Below are 16,082 nucleotides of genomic sequence, written 5' to 3' on the forward strand. Positions count from 1 at the left end.
CCCATGCTACGTGAAGGTAGAGGAAAAAGAAGTGGGGGCAGGGGGTGGGGGGTCACAGAGTGAGCTCAGGCAACAAATCATGTCAGTGCCCTTCATGGTGGCAGGGTATCTCACCCATCAGGATCTTGTACTCTGGACCCATCCCCCACACCCACCACTCAGAAAGACCACTTCCTCCAAGAGGAGAGCTTTAACTGGAGAGTTTTAGTGTATTTACAAAAGAACACAGCTCCCGGCAGGAGGCCCCATGGTTTTGTGCCTCCCCTGCCTTGGGACAGTTCATCTTACTCTGTGCTTGTTCAGGCAGGGGACAAAGGGTGCCAGGTTTCTATTAGTGTACATACTGGATAAAAAGATTGCTTATCTACTGTGAAACAGGCTCAGGGACCAACAAGGGGCTGCCAAGCAGCCTTGCTGGGTTCTCCAAGTCCAAAATGGGCAATGAGGCATGGCGCCCCTCTTCCCTGCAACCACGGCCTTGGGCTCCTGGCACACTCAGCCTTTCTCGCGAGGACACTCTCCCCCCACCCTATATTACACACACACACAACTCAGCCTTTCTCACGAGGACACTCACCCCCCATACTACACACACAACTCAGCCTTTCTCACGAGGACACTCCCCTCCCCCATATTACACACACACACACACACACACACTCAGCCTTTCTCGCGAGGACACTCCCCCCCATACTACACACACACACACACACACACCTGACCGGGAGCTGAGAAAAGCTATGTACACTAAGGGAGTAGCACCAGGTGAGTGGCTGCTAGATCATGCTTGCTCCTCCAAGACCTTCCTCTCCAGAAAAAAGGGGGTCCAGAGGGCATCTCGAAGGTCCTTCCGAGCTGCCCAGGGGGCAGGAAGCAGCCGTCCTTGGGGCGGCCCCCAGGAGGCGGGGCGTGGCCTCACCGGGGAAGGCCGGGGGCGGGGCCGCCCAGCGCCTCCTCGATGTCCTCCAGGCACCCGAGCAGGTCCATGTCCCGGAGCACGCGTCCCAGCAGCTCCAGCGTGGCCTCGCGCCGCGGGGTGCGCCGCCTCCAGGCCGCCAGCATGCTGTACTGTGCCTCGCGCAGGCAGCGCCCGTTCTGCAGCTCCAGCCGCTCGATCTCGTGCTCGCTCAGCCCCAGCCGCCGCATGAACTCCTTCCAGCGCGTTGGGGGCACGCCGTCCACCACCGCATACAGCGTTCTCGGGTCGGCTGCGGGCGGGCGGGCGGCTCGGTGAGACGGGAGCAGCAGCCCTCCCGGCCCCGCCCCCGCGCCTCGGGCGCCCCGCCCACCCGCATCCCCGGCCCGGGCTCCCCGCCGGGATGAATGAGGAACTCACAGTCTGCGAGCTGAGCCGGGGCGCTGTGGGCGCTGTGGGCGCCGGCCTCCCACTGCTGAACAGGAGTGGGGACGGGAGTGGAGGCTGGAGGCGCAGGGAGGGAGAGAATGGCGCCAGCCCCCTGGTGGGGCGGGGCCACCTCTCTGAGGGGTGATGCAACTCTGAAGTTGGACCAGTCACAGTGGGTGAAGGTGGGACTAGAGGCGGAAATGAAGTCTGGGACGGGACTGGAGCCCGTGGGGGGACTGAAGCTTGGGCTCAGGGCCAGGGGCTCCGGCTCCCCCTGAAGGAGAGAGAGCAGAGTTTTAGTGAGAGGGGAAGAGGAAAAACTGCCCTAGCCCTCGTTATTCTGGATTCCGGATGGGAGTTGGGGCTTGAGGGAGTTAGGGGACCCCCCCGGGCGAAAGGTGATCCGGGTGATTTGGGTGTTAAAATATGACGGTGGACAGTCAGGGAAGACCGAGGTTAGTTCCCTCGCTTTCATCTTACCTCCTCTACAGGTGTCGATTTCCCACAAACTGAGAAAAAAAGAAACAGAGCGTCAGAAATTTCACTTCCTCTCAGCCGTGGCGCCCGTACTGGGGCTGGCGGTGGGCACTTGTGGTGACATGCTTCAGGGCCGATGTGGCCCCTGGGACGCGAGAACTGCTGATGCAGGACTACCTCTCACCAGCCATCCAGGGCCACCTTGTGCCAGTGGGGTCCTTGGCAGCGAACTAAAGGAACCTCATTTCCCTCCACGCCTGTGCATCCCACCCACCCAGCCGCCTCCCACATCCCCATCAGCACCCTTTCCCTTCCGGAAGGCGCCACTCACTAATGGAGTAGAGCTTGGGCTTCCACCGTTGGTAGCGGCACACTAAGCCAATGAAGAGGAAGGATGCCAGGCAAAGACCGAAGACGATCACCAGGGACAACAGCACGATGGTGCCTGGAGACAAGCTGACTGCGGTCAGAGGGCAAGGGCAGCGGGAGGCGACAGGGCTGGATGGACGGGGGCAGGGGCAAGACGGAGAGGGCCGGTGCGCATGCGCACTAGGATATTTCTCCTCACCTGGGTCCTGAGATTTCCGAGTTTCAGATACGATTGGACATAACTTCTCACACTCTAGGCTCTTACACCTAAAAGAGAGTAGGGGCCCACTGTAGGAGGAATTCAGGGGGAAAAAAAGGAAAAAAACGCATAGATAGTTGGAAATTCTTCGCTTTACATATATTTTAGCTATCTCTTGATATCTTGGAAATTACACCCATCTTGGGAATTGATGCAGAGGAAAGAAACATTAGTTAATCCCAGAATCACTTAATTTTAGAGCTGGAGTTGATCTTGAAGAGACTGTGTAGAAAAAGTTCAAAGCAGTCAGAGTCAGGTATAAATTCCAGCCCATTCATTGGCTAGCAGTGTGACTCCAGACAAGTCACTTCACCTGTAACCTCAGTTTCCTCATCAGGAAACTAGGCACCCTACCCCCTGTCAGGTTGAGGAGAAAGTGAGAAATTACGCGTGACATATAGTAAGCGCTTGATAAATCGAGACTGTCATTGAATCGTTATTTCATCACTGTTTTCCTGGTGAGAATCTGTAGCCAAGAGAGTTCAAAGAGCTTTTTCTCTAGACGACACTGCTAGTGACAACACTTCACTTTGAGAGAGGGGTTTAGCACACAGGTGAGCAATTTAAAAATATATATTTCTGGGGGTGGCCAGAGAACACTCTAGAATGAGTGCATTTTCCCGTGTTGGGAGCTGGCACTGGGCAGCATGGACTGATGAGAACTACATCAGAGGTCCAAGAAGGAACTTGAGAAGGTGGGTTCTCAGCAGGAATCTGAAAGCAGGGAGAGGTCATCTTACCCACATAACAAGCGCGTGGCAGGAACCACAGGGAATGGATGTAAAGCTCTTTCAAGGAGAAGAGAGGAAACTTGATGGAAACAAGAAAATAGTTTCTTGTCAGACACTCTCTAGCTATATTTTTTGTGGTTCTTACAACTTTGCCAACCAGCTGTCATTATCCTTACTTTAAAGGTTCAGAGATGTTAAGTCACTTGTCCAAGGTGGCACAGCCCGTAAGCGGCTAGGCTGATATTTAAACCAACGGTAGTTCAATGTTAGAGCCCTCAGTTTCCTCTTTGCAAGCGAGTGTGCAAGAACAGCCTCTTGCTGTTCAGAAAGAGTCAGGAGTGAGGAGGCCTGGTCAAAGGAGCTGGGGAGAAAAAACCATACTGCATCAAACCCAAGATGCCATCAATTAGGGGCACCATTATTTACATCCTACACAGAGAGAGCTGTCAATTAAGCCATGATACACCATCAATTGTTGTAAGATGCAGGCTGATTTCAGTGATGTAAAAATACGTTCCTAGAATCAACAGTAGAGCCTGTCACCCAAGAATCTGAATGTCTTTGGAAAAAAATCTGAATGTCTAAAAAGAACTGTGAGTCCCTGGCGGGTATGAGCCTCTATCCACAAAGACTTCTTAAGATTTTTGGAATAAGCTGGCAGCAGGCAGGACTGTCTGGTTATCTTGACATGAAGTGTCTTCCACCCAAACAGCCAGTAGGAGCCAGAGCACCCTGGGCTCCTGTCTGGCTGGTGGGTCCTCCCACAGCCTCCCCATCCCACACCCTGCACTCCCGATCTAGTGCCCCAGAAGTACTCACTTAGCACAGGAGACACACTTGTTATCTCTTAGAAAGAACCCCAAGTGGCAGTTGCAGACAGTGTCCTGTCTCTCCTGGCCTGTGGGGAGAGATGCAGCAGGACTGAAAGAGGGTGCCTACCCTCTCCATGCCCTGAGGACTGGAGGGACAGCTCTCAGAGGGGCAGGGGTAAAGCAAGAGGAGACCTTCCTGCAGAGACGGGGCGAGGAGAGGGGTTGGGAGAGCCATACTCACAGAAGAGATGCACCGTGCCGTTGGGGCAGTGGCTGCAGTCCAGGCACCGGAAATGCGTCTCACTCCAATATTGTCGGTACTGGTTCTTCCTGCAGCCGCACACAGTGTCCCGGTCCACTGCACAAGGAGTAATCTCCACCTGGGCCATCTCTGGTGAGGGGAGGAGAGGGCTATGAGTCCTCACCATCCACCGGCTATATGTCTCTCTGTGTAACACACGCTCACACCCGTGCACTCACTCACAGGTGCACACACGTCCTTGCCCACCCCCAGCGCACAGATTCATACACCCTCCCCAGAGACGGACGCGCACACCCCTCTGAACACCCACCTGACATGGTCTGTTTAGAGCGCCGCCCCCTCCTGGGACTCACCCTTCCGGCACTTGGAGCAGCTCAGACATTGTCTGAGATGGTTCTCTAAAGCAGTGTAGGTGCCGTTGGGACACTCCCTGCAGTCCGTGTCCCGCCCCACGTCCGGACAGTCGTTGTACAGGTAGGTGCCTGTGATCGGGGTGTCAGGGTCAGGCTGCAGCCAAGAGCTCGGGGAAAGGGCCCCAGGCCAGGGAGGACCGCCAGGGCACTTCCTGAAGTCTCTAGGAGAGGAAAGGAGGGAGAAACTCCCAGCCCAGGAGTGGGAGCAAAGTCAGGGACCCCAGGTTCCAGAACACCTAGAAGCAGCAAGGCCCTATAATACAAGAGTCCCAGGGTTACCCCTCCCTCCTACCTTTGTGGCACTTTGTGCAGCAAATGGAACTATTTTGAGGGTGGCTGTATTTTCCCTGGGGACACAAACTCTCTCTCTTCTCCCGGTCCGCGGGGTGAGGGACCAGTCCATGAACCCCTGTGGGGTACACATCCACCAGCAGAGCCCAGAGCACCTGGGGAAGAGTCGGTTGGAGGAGGCCCCATCAGGAGTTGGATGGAGGAGGCCCCATCAGGGGTGGGGGGCTTCGAGGTAGCAAGTCTAAGACCCTTCCAGCTCAAGCCCTTTCCCGGTGGAACATTCTCCCCAGGCCACTCCCGCTCACACTCCACATTTTCCTCCAAGCTTAGCTGTTGGCGCCACACCATCTTAATAGTCCTCTACTTGTCCTGTGTGTTCATTTTTGTCCCTCCAGCTCAAGGCTGGTAGAACCCAGGCCGGGCTGTATATCATCCTTAAGATGTTCAAGCACTTCTTTGGGCTGGGAACAAGCGGGTTACTTCAGTTACCTCTGGCCCTTCCAACAAGCTCCCTTCCAAACACCACCCTTCCAACAGATTGGGGTGGTGTTTCTCCATCTAGGCACCGCATTCACAGCGTGTTCACTCTGAACATTCACCGAGGTGAACAGTTAGGATCTGGGCACTTGCCTGTATTATGTTATGCCGGGAAAAGCATGTTTGTAAACTCAGATTGGAGTGGAGGTGAGTGATGTTCCTGTGGACACCATTCCTGGGCAGTGGGCAGAGGCAAGAGGAAGGGTTTTTTTGTTTGCTTGTTTGTTTTTAAATTTTTTTTTAATGGAAGGACTGGGGATTGAACCCAGGACCTCATTCATGTTAAGCATGTGCCCTACCACTGAGCTATATCGACCCCCCACAAGAGTTTCTTCATAAATTTGTACCAAAACCTCACACAGGATCCTGCCCTCAGACTCCTTGCTGCATCTCCTCCCACCACTAAATCTGTACAAGTACCCCAGATTGGGAGGGGAGTGGAAAAAAAGGTTCAGGGTCAGGGATGAGGTAGGCAGGTGATGAAGAGTGGGCAAAGGCATGTAGGTTATACGCAACTAATGCTGGCCAGATAGGGATCGGCTCAAACAACCATCAAGCTGGGAGCTGAGGGTGTGCCAGGGAGTCCCTCTGCACACAGGGGCATCCTGGGAGGCCAGTTTTCCAGCCTCAGGCCAAGCCCACAGGCAGCCTCAGAATCACTGTCCCAGCCCTGGCTTCAGAGCTGGGACGGCACAGCCAGGAGGCAGGGCTGCACTCCAACCTAGACTTCGCTTTTTCATCTCCTACCACCTTTCCCTGGTTTTCCCTGACCTTGACTTTTTTTTCTCTGCTATAAAATTCGCTTTACCTAACCATAAGAGGACGTCCTCCAAGGATGTTAAACCTTAGGAACTACAGACTAATCAGATCACAGACTCCCCAGCCCAGGACCGGGACCGGGCCCGGACCGGGACCAGGACCAGGATCGGGACCAGGACCAGGACAGGGACCAGGACCAGGACAGGGACAGGGATCGGAGGGCTTGGCAGCCTGAAGCAGGTAGGCTGGTAGGCAGGTCCCACCCTAGTCACCCACTGAGTGTCGCTGCAGCTGCCCAGAAGCCCCAGCCTCAGCCACAAGGCCCAGAAACCCTCCTGCAGGGTTGGCCACTCCAGCACTGTGCCAGCTCCCCTTCCAGGGCAACAGGAAGAGCTTGGGGTGTTTATGGGAAGAACTTCCCAATCTTGAAAGTGTGGTTCCTTTCCCCGAAGAGAGCTCGCAGCACCTAAGGTCACTGGCACTTGGAATTCCATCCAGGCGCCTGGGAGCAAAGCCAAGGGGCAGAGACAGAGTCAGGAAAAAGAACTGGGGGGCTCTGGTTCCGGGACAGCCTGCGGGAAGACTTCCAGGGACGACTGGCCTGTAAAGAAAAAGTTTCCCAGGAGGAAGGGAGGGGGGCTTTCTCAGGCCACATGCCCCCCACCACCACTCTCCAGCACTTGGGGGGTTAAGTCAGATCCGGGAAAGGGAAATCTTTTCCCAGAAGCTCCGCCCAGTGACTCAGGCCAGAGGGCGGGAGGAGACCTAGGGAGGGAGAGGGAACCAGCAGCTTCCCCAGCTCCTCAAGGGTCATGAGTCAGCAGAAAGGCTGAAGGGACCAGCCCGCAACGGGATCCTGTCTAATCCTTTCCTCCTGGGGGCCAGCCTCTCCCTCCAGTCCCCACGCAGTGCCCCCTTTCCTCCCCGCCTCCTCCTCCAAAGAGTCAGGGAGGGACCTCAGTCCCTCTTGGCCCACTTTTTCGGGAAATGGCTCCCTATCCCATCCCATCTCAAAAGGAAGTCTCTGTCGACCCCTGGCTTCCTCCCATCAGGCCACTCCCCGCCCCTCCCTGAGGGCCACTCAGCTCCTTCCCACCTCAGTATCCTTCCTTTAGACTCGGCCCCTCTGGGCTCCTCCTCCTGGTTCAACCAGTCCCCCTACAGATAAACCCTTTCCCTGGGTTATCCTGTGAACCCCCGACACTCCCCAGTTCCAGCAAGGAGCAAACCAAGGCTGCCCTCCTGCCGGGGTTCACTGCCTTCCCATAGCCTGGCTGGTTCTGGCCAGTTAGGTTGGACTTGGGGGGCCGTCTTGGGGTCCCCAGACAATCCCTAGGAAATAAGGCCAGTTCTGACTCTCCACAGCCCTTCCCACAAGCCCACTGGCAGCACAGGAAAAACTCTAGAGTCCTGAACACCCAGTTCTAGGAGGGAGGGCGTAAGCAAGAAGGGTCAGAAGATAACCAGCCCTATTTCCCGAGTCTCCCCCAACCCCCAGCAGTGCCCTAGCCGGCCCATTCTGACCCCAAGAGCCAGACCCCACCAGTGGGCACACTTCCTTGGCGCCAGCTGGCTCCAGGGAGCATATGCTTAGCAGCTGCGTGTTGCAGCAAAACAGCAGAAGTAGGAGGTGAGTTCTGAGGGCCCAGACCCCAGACCCCAGCCAGCCTGAGTGCCATCGCCTGGAGCTGGGGAAGGGCAGGAAGCTGGAGGTGCCTGTGGAGAGACAGTTGAGGGGGTGGCCCAGCACCCCTCCAACTCCCCCACAACTTCCGCCTGGGGAGGCTTTTAAGTGTGACTTCCGGTGCTGGGGCTGCAGAGTGGGGGCGGGGGAGCTGAGAGCAAGCGACCCTGTGGTCTGACTCCAAACCAGCTGCCTGGGGACCGCTTCGCTGTCCCATCCCACATTAATTTGTTCATTACGTTAAAACACGTGTGGTCAAAAGCTTTGAGGAGCTCACGACCTGCATTTCTCCAAGGCCCAGCTGAGACGCGTCTCCCTCCCCTGCAGCCTTCCATTGAGGCTAACCCCACCCCACCCCATGAACTTTAAAGACATGAATTAACCGTATCTATTTTGGGCTTTCACCATGATATAACTACCTTGGGTAAGTAGGTATGATGTCCCCAGACAGACCATAAACCATGTCACAAGAGATCAGAAAGAGTGTGTTGGTCAGAGATAATCTCATGCTTGGCACCCAGAGCTCGGGGAGCAAAATAAACATGGATTGATTGGCTGGTTGATTTTATGACTCTGTCTTCCACTCCAGTTAAAGCCAGTGACGATCAAAGTGGGAAGAGGGGAGTCAGTGCTCCCCTGCTCCGTAGGCACATGTTTATCTCCAGGAGAGAGCCGCATCGCTCTCCTTCCCACACACAGGCACGCACGCACACACCCTCACTGGAGATGCTGACGAGACTCCTCTCCTGAGAATGCCGGGTGAGTGAAGGTAGCATGTACAGAGGACACAGAGGCGGATAAGAGTCTGAGAACCTTGCTCTAGCCTGTTAGATACGCTCTTTACTTGGCTAGTCCCTGGACCCTTAACACACTCCAAACGAAATCCATCAACCTCCGGGCCTGGACAAATCTCACACCACCTACTTCACAGCATCAATGCGGAGACCTTTGCCACCCTTCTCTCCTCAAGGCCCCATCCCTCCCCTGCTGCAGCCGGGTCTGTGGTTCATCTGCCCAGGCCTTCTGCGGCCATCTCTCAGGCCTCTCCAAGCCCGTGGGTTGCCTCAGCCCAGATCACTGCAACTGTCTTCCAGCCTCTTTCCAGCCCCAATCCATCCCACACACTTTCTTATCTGCATGCAGGCTTCAACTTGCAACCACAGTTGTGGGAGTTTTCCTCAAACATCATTTCTGTGGGTCCCTCCTTCCCTGAATGAGGACTTGCAGAACTACCTCACTGCTGTTCTGAACACATTCCCAGCTGCAGCTGCCCTGAGAGAACCATTTATGAATGAATGAATGAATGAATGGATTCCTCTACTGGGGACCACAGTAAAGAAGCTTCTCTCCTCCCATCCCCCCACTTTCTCCAATTTTCTCCTTCTCATTTCTCTTGTTCCTCAGCAGGGTCCTTCCCCTCCAGCCAAGGTGCTCAGCTTCCTGCCACCACCAGCTCCCAACACAAAATCCCATCTCTCCAGTCCTCTGCTCTCTCTTAAACCAGTTCCCCTTCTCTCTAGTTTCCTGCTAGTCCGGGACTTCAAATCTCAGCTCCAAAACCACTTCTCTCTGAAGGCGTTCCCTCCCTCATTCCATCCTTTATTCACTCAACAAACAGTTAAGGAGCACCAGCAAGGTGCAGGTCCCATAGGGCTGCCAAGGATGCTGAGATAAATGCACAAAATGAACACACTGCTTGTGCTTGGCTTGTGCTCTTGGTTGAGTCAGAGGCAGGCGACTGTGGGCTCTGCATCTCTGCAAGGAGAGCTCCAGAAGCCGGGCACTGGGGTTGAGATCTGCCAAGCAGAAAAGGCAACAGGATGGCGCTCACGCCCCTCTTGGTCCTGCCTCCCATCAGTGTTCCAGACATCACTCCACAACGCTTTTGTGGACATTTCCCCCCAGATACTTGAAAATCATTTTTTGCTGTAAGCTGTCTAGGCTCCAAGAAGCTCTTTGAGAGCAGCAAGATCTTGTGTGCCCTGTCCTAGTCTCTCCTGTATTCTCCCCTCTCTCCACACCTCCACCCCACACACTGACACAAGTGCGCGCACACACACACACACACACACACACACACACACACACAGCGTCCCCTGCATTGCCTGCTGAGTGGCGGGCAGCTGGAGATCTCACAGACAGCCTTGCCCAGCACTTCAGACCTCCTGTTTCCCCTCCAGCTCCGGGCTGATCTTGGTCCCTTAGCATCACACCAGCCACAGCCCCAGGCTCATTCCTTTCTCTCTTCAGGCTCCCTGTTCCCTCTGTTTTCCAAACACAGTAGCGACTGAGTAATCACCACCACCACTACTATTACTAACAGGATAAAAACTAACGTTTTTTGAGTGCTTTCTGTTTGCTATATACCCTGTTCCTCTTCTAGAATGTAGATTCCATGAAGGCAGAGATTTTGTTCACTGCTGTAATCCCAGCACCTGAAAGAGTGTCTAGCACAGAGCAGGCACACAGAAGCTGAGTACTTAATATGTACCAATCTGTTTCATGTCCAGAACTACATTATGGTGTTGTGATATTGTGTCCGTCTTAAAGATAAAGAAACAAGGCGTGGAGGGGTTACATAAGCTGCTCAAGTCTAGGCAGCTGGTACCTGAGGGAGCCAGGAATCAGGCAGGTGAAATACTCCCCGGAGAAAAGAGAAGTAGGAAGGCAGGGCACCTGGAGCGGGGCGGGGGGCTGGCAGAAGGGCAGCCTAGAGACAAGGGAAGGATGGGCCAAGGGAGAGCAGAAGAGGGGCCATGAGGGAGAGAGCTGCTGCGTGGGCAGTCAGGGTCGAGAAATGTGGACCTGGGCAAAGAGAGAGAGTGAGGAACTGGAGAGGAAAGGTTCACAAAGGAGATTCTGAGAAGTTGAAGGAGGCTTCTGGGAGACTTGGAAGAAAAGGAAGGAGTGATTAGGGGAGATGGTAGAAGACCCTGGGGAGAGGAGGTGGGGGGAGGCAAGTGGGGGGGTGTTTGGGCCTGGGAAGGGCCAGACCCCTGAAGAAAGTGGCCAGCGCAGTCCCCCCTACCCTGACTAGGTGGGGGAGGGGGCCAGGGGTCTCTGCCCAGGAAGACTCCAGGACACGGAGGAATCAGGGATACACTGAAACAAGGCTGAGGCAAGAGAAAGGGACATTTTCCAGTGACGAAAACAACTGTCTACCAACTTCCCCAAACTGAGCTGTAGGAGAAAGAAAGAAGCAATCTGTTGTTTGGGTCTGTGGGAGGGGGATGGGGGGCAGGCACAGGGGTTCTGAGACTGTGGAGGGGGGTCAGTCTAACAGACAGGGGCCACAGACCAAGGGTGAAGAATGCCCCCCAGGTGGGAGGCCTGGGCCTGGGGAGGCCTCGGAGTTGCCTGACCCCAACCAGTTTCCCACTCCTCTCCCGAATGCCCCCAACACACAGCATCCCGACCACGCTCTCCCCAGCCCATTGCATCTCCCAGACTCAGTTTCCCCACTTTCCCAGTATCCAGCTCCTGGCCTCCAGCAGGGTCTGCTCGGCCAGGCCCATGGCAGCCTCACCTCTCCACAGCCCAACATGCTCCCAGGCAGCCAGGGGACCCGCCAGACAGAATTCTGAACCATCAGGACCCAGAGAGGAACAACCTTTCTTCTTCCACTCCTTTCCTTTCCCCAGTGGGTCACCTGCCCCCACATTTCTGGGCACCCCCAGCCCCAGCAAACTTTTTCTGCTCTCGGGGCCCAGCTCCCTTCCCCTCCTGGCCTTCCAGACTCCCGTGCCCCGGACTCAGGGCAGCAGATGAATGGGCCATTTTGAGGTCGAGCCACACAGGCCCTCGGCCCTCGGCCCTTGGCCCTCAGCCCTCTCTGCCCCAGGCGCCCCTCGCCCACCTGCCCACTCCGGCCCTTGGTCCCCGGACTCACCAGGGGCAGCAGCAGGCCAGGCACGGTGGGGAGGCCCATGTCCGGCCAGCTGGGGCCTCTCACTCCCCCATCAGGGCTCAGGCCTGGGCGGCTAGACGACTGTGGCAGTGACACAGTCCCAGGATGAGCCGGGACCTACCGGACCCGAGGTCCCAAGTGGATCCCGGGCGTTGGGTCGGGGAGTTGAGGGTTGAGACTGGGGCAGAGATCACAGCCCGGTCCCAGGGCCCTCAAACCCGGAAGGCCAGGACTGAAGCCTGAGTTCGGAGAACTCGGAGAAAATTAAAGCAGAGAGGAGGAGGAGGTGGGAGGGGAAGGCAAATGGGGTGTTGCAACCTCGGGACAGGAAGAGCCGGGGGTGGAGGCGGGAGGAGGCGGGAGGAGGCAGGAGGTGGGGGCCAACGTTCCTTAACCCTTCGCAGCCAGTCCGAGGCACCGGCAGCCCGGGTCCAGCAGCCAGTCTGATCACTCCCCGCCAAACACCTAGGGGCGCCCGACTCCCCACCACCACCCGGCCTTTCCCAAATGAATGGCAGTAAAGGACTCAGGGCTTTGGAGTCCGACTCCCTGGGTTCCAGATCAGAATTCTCTACTTTTTAGCTGGGTGGTCTGGGACAGACTCTCGGAGCCTGGGTTCCAGTTTGCAAAACAGAGAGACCCTATCTCATGCAGTTGCTGTAAGGATTTTTTGAGCCTGGACAGATGGACAAGCACCTGATGCCTCAGTCTTCCTTAGGACCTCTTCTCTTTTCCCCAGAGTTCTCCTGACACCCTAAGCTCCCACTTTCTTGGGAACTGACCCCTCTAACCCAAACTTCAGAGTCAGTCCTAACCCTGAATGGGGCTATAGCCCATCCAGTCTCTGCCCTGCGGGGCCCCCACCTGCTAATCCTGGCTCTGCCTCCAAACAACGCAGGACCTCCCACAAGACAGACCTTGGTTATTCAATGAGAGTGACGGTGATGGCCTACCTTGGTGGGGAAGGTGGTACCACGAGGATTAGTGAGATCACATCGGTGAGGATGCTGTGGAGTTACCCATCTCTCCGTCAGGTATGGCCAGTCCATTCCCCGTGCCCTTTTCCCAAGTATTCAGATACATCAATCCTAGCTGACCTCGGAGGCAATTTCCTGCAGCCAATCCCCCACCCCTGCTTTTACAGATGAGAAAACTGAGGCTGAGGGACAGGCAAGTCATGTTCCCTGCAGAGCCAGCTAAGACCCTAGATTCCTGGCTTCAGTCCCATTTTGCTACGACAGACATTTGCCTCTTTTCCATTCGTCCTTTTCAGTCAGGCCCCACACCCTGACTCTTTGAGTATTTTATGCCACTCCCATCCTAGCAGGACACTTCCCAAATGAATCCCACAACAAGGGTACAACATTCACCAGAACATTCTCTGGACACAATGACCTACTCTATAGCCAGTCCAGGCCTGGGGTTCTCCAGCTGTTGAGGTCCGCTAGAAATGCGGGGGACCAGACAGGAGGTGCCAGGGCTTTGTGACTTTGCATCAGAGCTCTTGGCCCCTTTTCCTCCTGATCTATCAGCTGAATCCTCACCCTGGGATCCACCCTACCTGGTCCTCCCTGGTCTCCCCTCTGCGATCCCAGGGGCAGAGCGTCTATAGATGTGAGTGGAGCTTGGATACCCCCACCTCTGGCTGACTTCACTCCAGCCCATCCTCTAGCTTCTGAGGAACAAGATGGTTAAAGCTGGACTCACAGAGGAAGGAGGTCACCTTCACCAACACCCAGGTAGGCTCCAAGTACAGTAAGAGTGGGCCCAAAGCAAAGCTCTTGAAGAAGCAGGGTCATTGAAGTCAAGTGCAGGAGTCAGATGGCCCAGTTTCTAGTGTGAAGAGGAGAGCTGCAGCCTCACCTAAAACCAGGAAACAGGCCGGTACCCCTCACAGCACATGCACTGAGGAATACTTGCACGTAAAGTGTTTAGCAAGTGTTTGCCTCATACTAAATTCATTCTCCGTAAGTGGTAGCAATGTTAATAGTTTGTATTAACAATGAATAACATTACCATATGATCGAACAATCCCACTCCTGGGCGTATATCCGGAGAAAAATATAATTCTAAAAGACACATGCACCCACAATGTTCACAGCAGCACTATTTACAGTAGTCAAGACATGGAAACAACCCAAATGTCCATCGACGGATGACTGGATAAAAAGATGAATATATATGTGTGCGTGTGTGTGTATATATATGAATACTACTTAGCAATAAAAAAGAATAAAACAACACCATTTGCAGCAACATGGATGGACCTGGAGATTGTCATTCTAAGTGAAATAAGCCAGAAAGAGAAAGAAAAATGCCTTATGATATCGATTAAATGTGGAATCTTAAAAAAAAAGGACACAAATGAACTTATCTACAAAACAGAAAAAGACTCACAGGTGTAGAGAACAAACTTATGGTTACCAGGGATTAAAAGGGGCAGGAAAGGATTAATTTGGAATTCGGAAATTGCACCTCTTGGGGAGTGAAGGAACTGTTACCTATCTTGATTGTGATGGTGGTTTCATGGATGTAGACATCTATCAAAATTCATCAAATTGTACATTTGAAATATGTGTACTTTACTGTACAGGAATCATACCACAATAAAGGTTTTTTTTTTAAAAAAAAAACAATAACAACTTCAATGTCCTACTTTTAAGGTTACAAGGAATTTTTAACAGTCTGCACCAACGGTCAAGGCCGTGACACATAGCTCACCACAAAAGAATTGCTTTCAGTGTTTAGGATAAACGCCTACTTATTCAGCAAGTTTAAAGTCTTCAGAAATGTGGTATTAGGCTGTTCAATAAAATTCTGTTTAAAAGAAGATAGTGAGAGGTGGGTGGATCCAGTTATATGGGCAGCTAACCAGTTTCTCGGAGGATATGAGAGTATGACCATAATCCCTCCAGGGGAAGAAGAAATGATGGTGATGGAGACACAGAGAGACACAGGAATAGGAGTGGGGCAAACTAGAGGATGACAGAATTGGACATTAGGGCTTGTGGAGCAAAGGATGCTCCAGAGAAAAGAGCTTCAGATGGCAGAGGGCACCCTCCATCACGTGTCTCTCTCACACACACCCCACAGCAGCACAGAGTCACCGAAAGGGCACTGGACTCTCAGTCGGGGTGACGTGGGTTCTATCCCCAGCCCTGCCATTCCAACTCCATGTGTCACAGGGAGACAGGCTGGGTCCCTGGAAGCCTGGCTTCCTGGCTGGTCCTGGAGGAGTCGTGAACTTGTGCAAGGCACTTGGCCGTATAAGCCCGATAAGGAAAATGAGACACCATGACCTCTCTCCTCTAACTCTGATTAACCTGCGACAGAGAGACTAGGGGCGCTCAGCAGCACCGCTCCTGGGTGTGCCCCCTGTGGGTAACTGCCCGCGTGATGCACCTGTGCTGGCGCCTGCCGCTTTCAACAAACACTCTAGAAAAATGCCTGCCCCCTAACGCGGGCACCTGCCCTCATCTACTCCCTCCTCCCCCGAACTGGCACTTGTTTGCTTTTAAAATTCACTTTATCTTGAATCATGTAATGTATTAATATAAAAATGAATAATAGAATAAACAAGTTTTAATTTAACTTGTGGTGCCTTGCATAATGATCAGAAGGCTTGTGTGTTTGTGTGTTGATGGAGGAAATAAACTATTTTTAACATGTCGATGAGGGATGGAGGAGAGAAGGAAACATCTCAGGCTGGAAATACTTCAGGCCAGGAGACACTCCAACGTGGGATGGGGGAGGCAGGGCAAGGAAGGGCTGCGGGAAGGATTGCTGTCATCCTCAGTGGCTCCTGTTTTGTCCAGCAGGTCCTGCCCACCCAGCCAGGGGAGAGGGAGTTGGGGCGGGGCAGAGCAGGGTGGAGGCTACGCTGTGGCAAAGAGCCACCAGGACAGGCTGAACCTGAGGGCTCTGACGGAGGGAACTCTTGTGACACCACCGTTTTTCCCGCATCAGCTTGAGTCTGGGAAAGGGAAGTCAGGCATCATCACGTCAGTTCCTCATCACAACCTTTTCTACCTTCCCGCTCCCGCCATCATCTCCCGCTCTGTCTCAAAATTCAGTTGGCTCCTCAGGACAGGGAGATTACAATTAAGTATATAATATCAATAAATATAATTATATCTTTATCAATTATTTCATATACAATTACATCAATATGTATAATTATAATTGAGTAAGACAAGGCAGCAGGGGAAAGGCCCCAAAGAGGACGAGGAAAGGTAA

General features: G+C 54.0%; 1 protein-coding gene across 3 annotated transcripts; it reads right to left on the reverse strand.

The window, feature by feature from the left end:
* Positions 1 to 185: 185 nt before the first annotated feature.
* Positions 186 to 12,164, reverse strand: TNFRSF1A (TNF receptor superfamily member 1A). Of its 3 annotated transcripts, XM_074357939.1 has the most exons (10): positions 11,829 to 12,164; positions 4,961 to 5,114; positions 4,609 to 4,737; positions 4,235 to 4,384; positions 4,001 to 4,079; positions 2,391 to 2,458; positions 2,154 to 2,267; positions 1,826 to 1,854; positions 1,337 to 1,619; positions 186 to 1,208 (listed from the first exon to the last, which is right to left on the reverse strand). In XM_074357939.1, exons 1-10 carry the CDS (start codon positions 11,865 to 11,867, stop codon positions 916 to 918), a joined length of 1,338 nt encoding a protein of 445 aa, XP_074214040.1. In that variant the 5' UTR covers positions 11,868 to 12,164; the 3' UTR covers positions 186 to 915. The 3 variants fall into 3 exon arrangements, with proteins under 3 accessions (XP_074214040.1, XP_074214041.1, XP_074214042.1); XM_074357940.1 differs by lacking the exon at positions 11,829 to 12,164 and having other exon boundaries at positions 4,609 to 4,829; positions 4,961 to 5,100; XM_074357941.1 differs by lacking the exon at positions 11,829 to 12,164 and having other exon boundaries at positions 4,609 to 4,853; positions 4,961 to 5,086.
* Between the last annotated feature and the right edge of the window lie 3,918 nt (positions 12,165 to 16,082).

This window comes from Camelus bactrianus, chromosome 34 (genome assembly GCF_048773025.1).
Source record: "Camelus bactrianus isolate YW-2024 breed Bactrian camel chromosome 34, ASM4877302v1, whole genome shotgun sequence".
NCBI lineage: Eukaryota > Metazoa > Chordata > Mammalia > Artiodactyla > Camelidae > Camelus > Camelus bactrianus.

Excerpts from the sequence above, each read along its gene's own strand:
- TNFRSF1A (XM_074357939.1), bottom strand. The coding sequence starts at position 11,867 with ATGGGCCTCCCCACCGTGCCTGGCCTGCTGCTGCCCCTG. Across the intron at positions 2,459-4,000 it reads AAGTGTGTCTCCTGTGCTAA|GTGTAAGAGCCTAGAGTGTG; the intron begins GTGAGTACTTCT and ends ACTCTCTTTTAG. Across the intron at positions 2,268-2,390 it reads TCGGAAATCTCAGGACCCAG|GCACCATCGTGCTGTTGTCC; the intron begins GTGAGGAGAAAT and ends GCTTGTCTCCAG.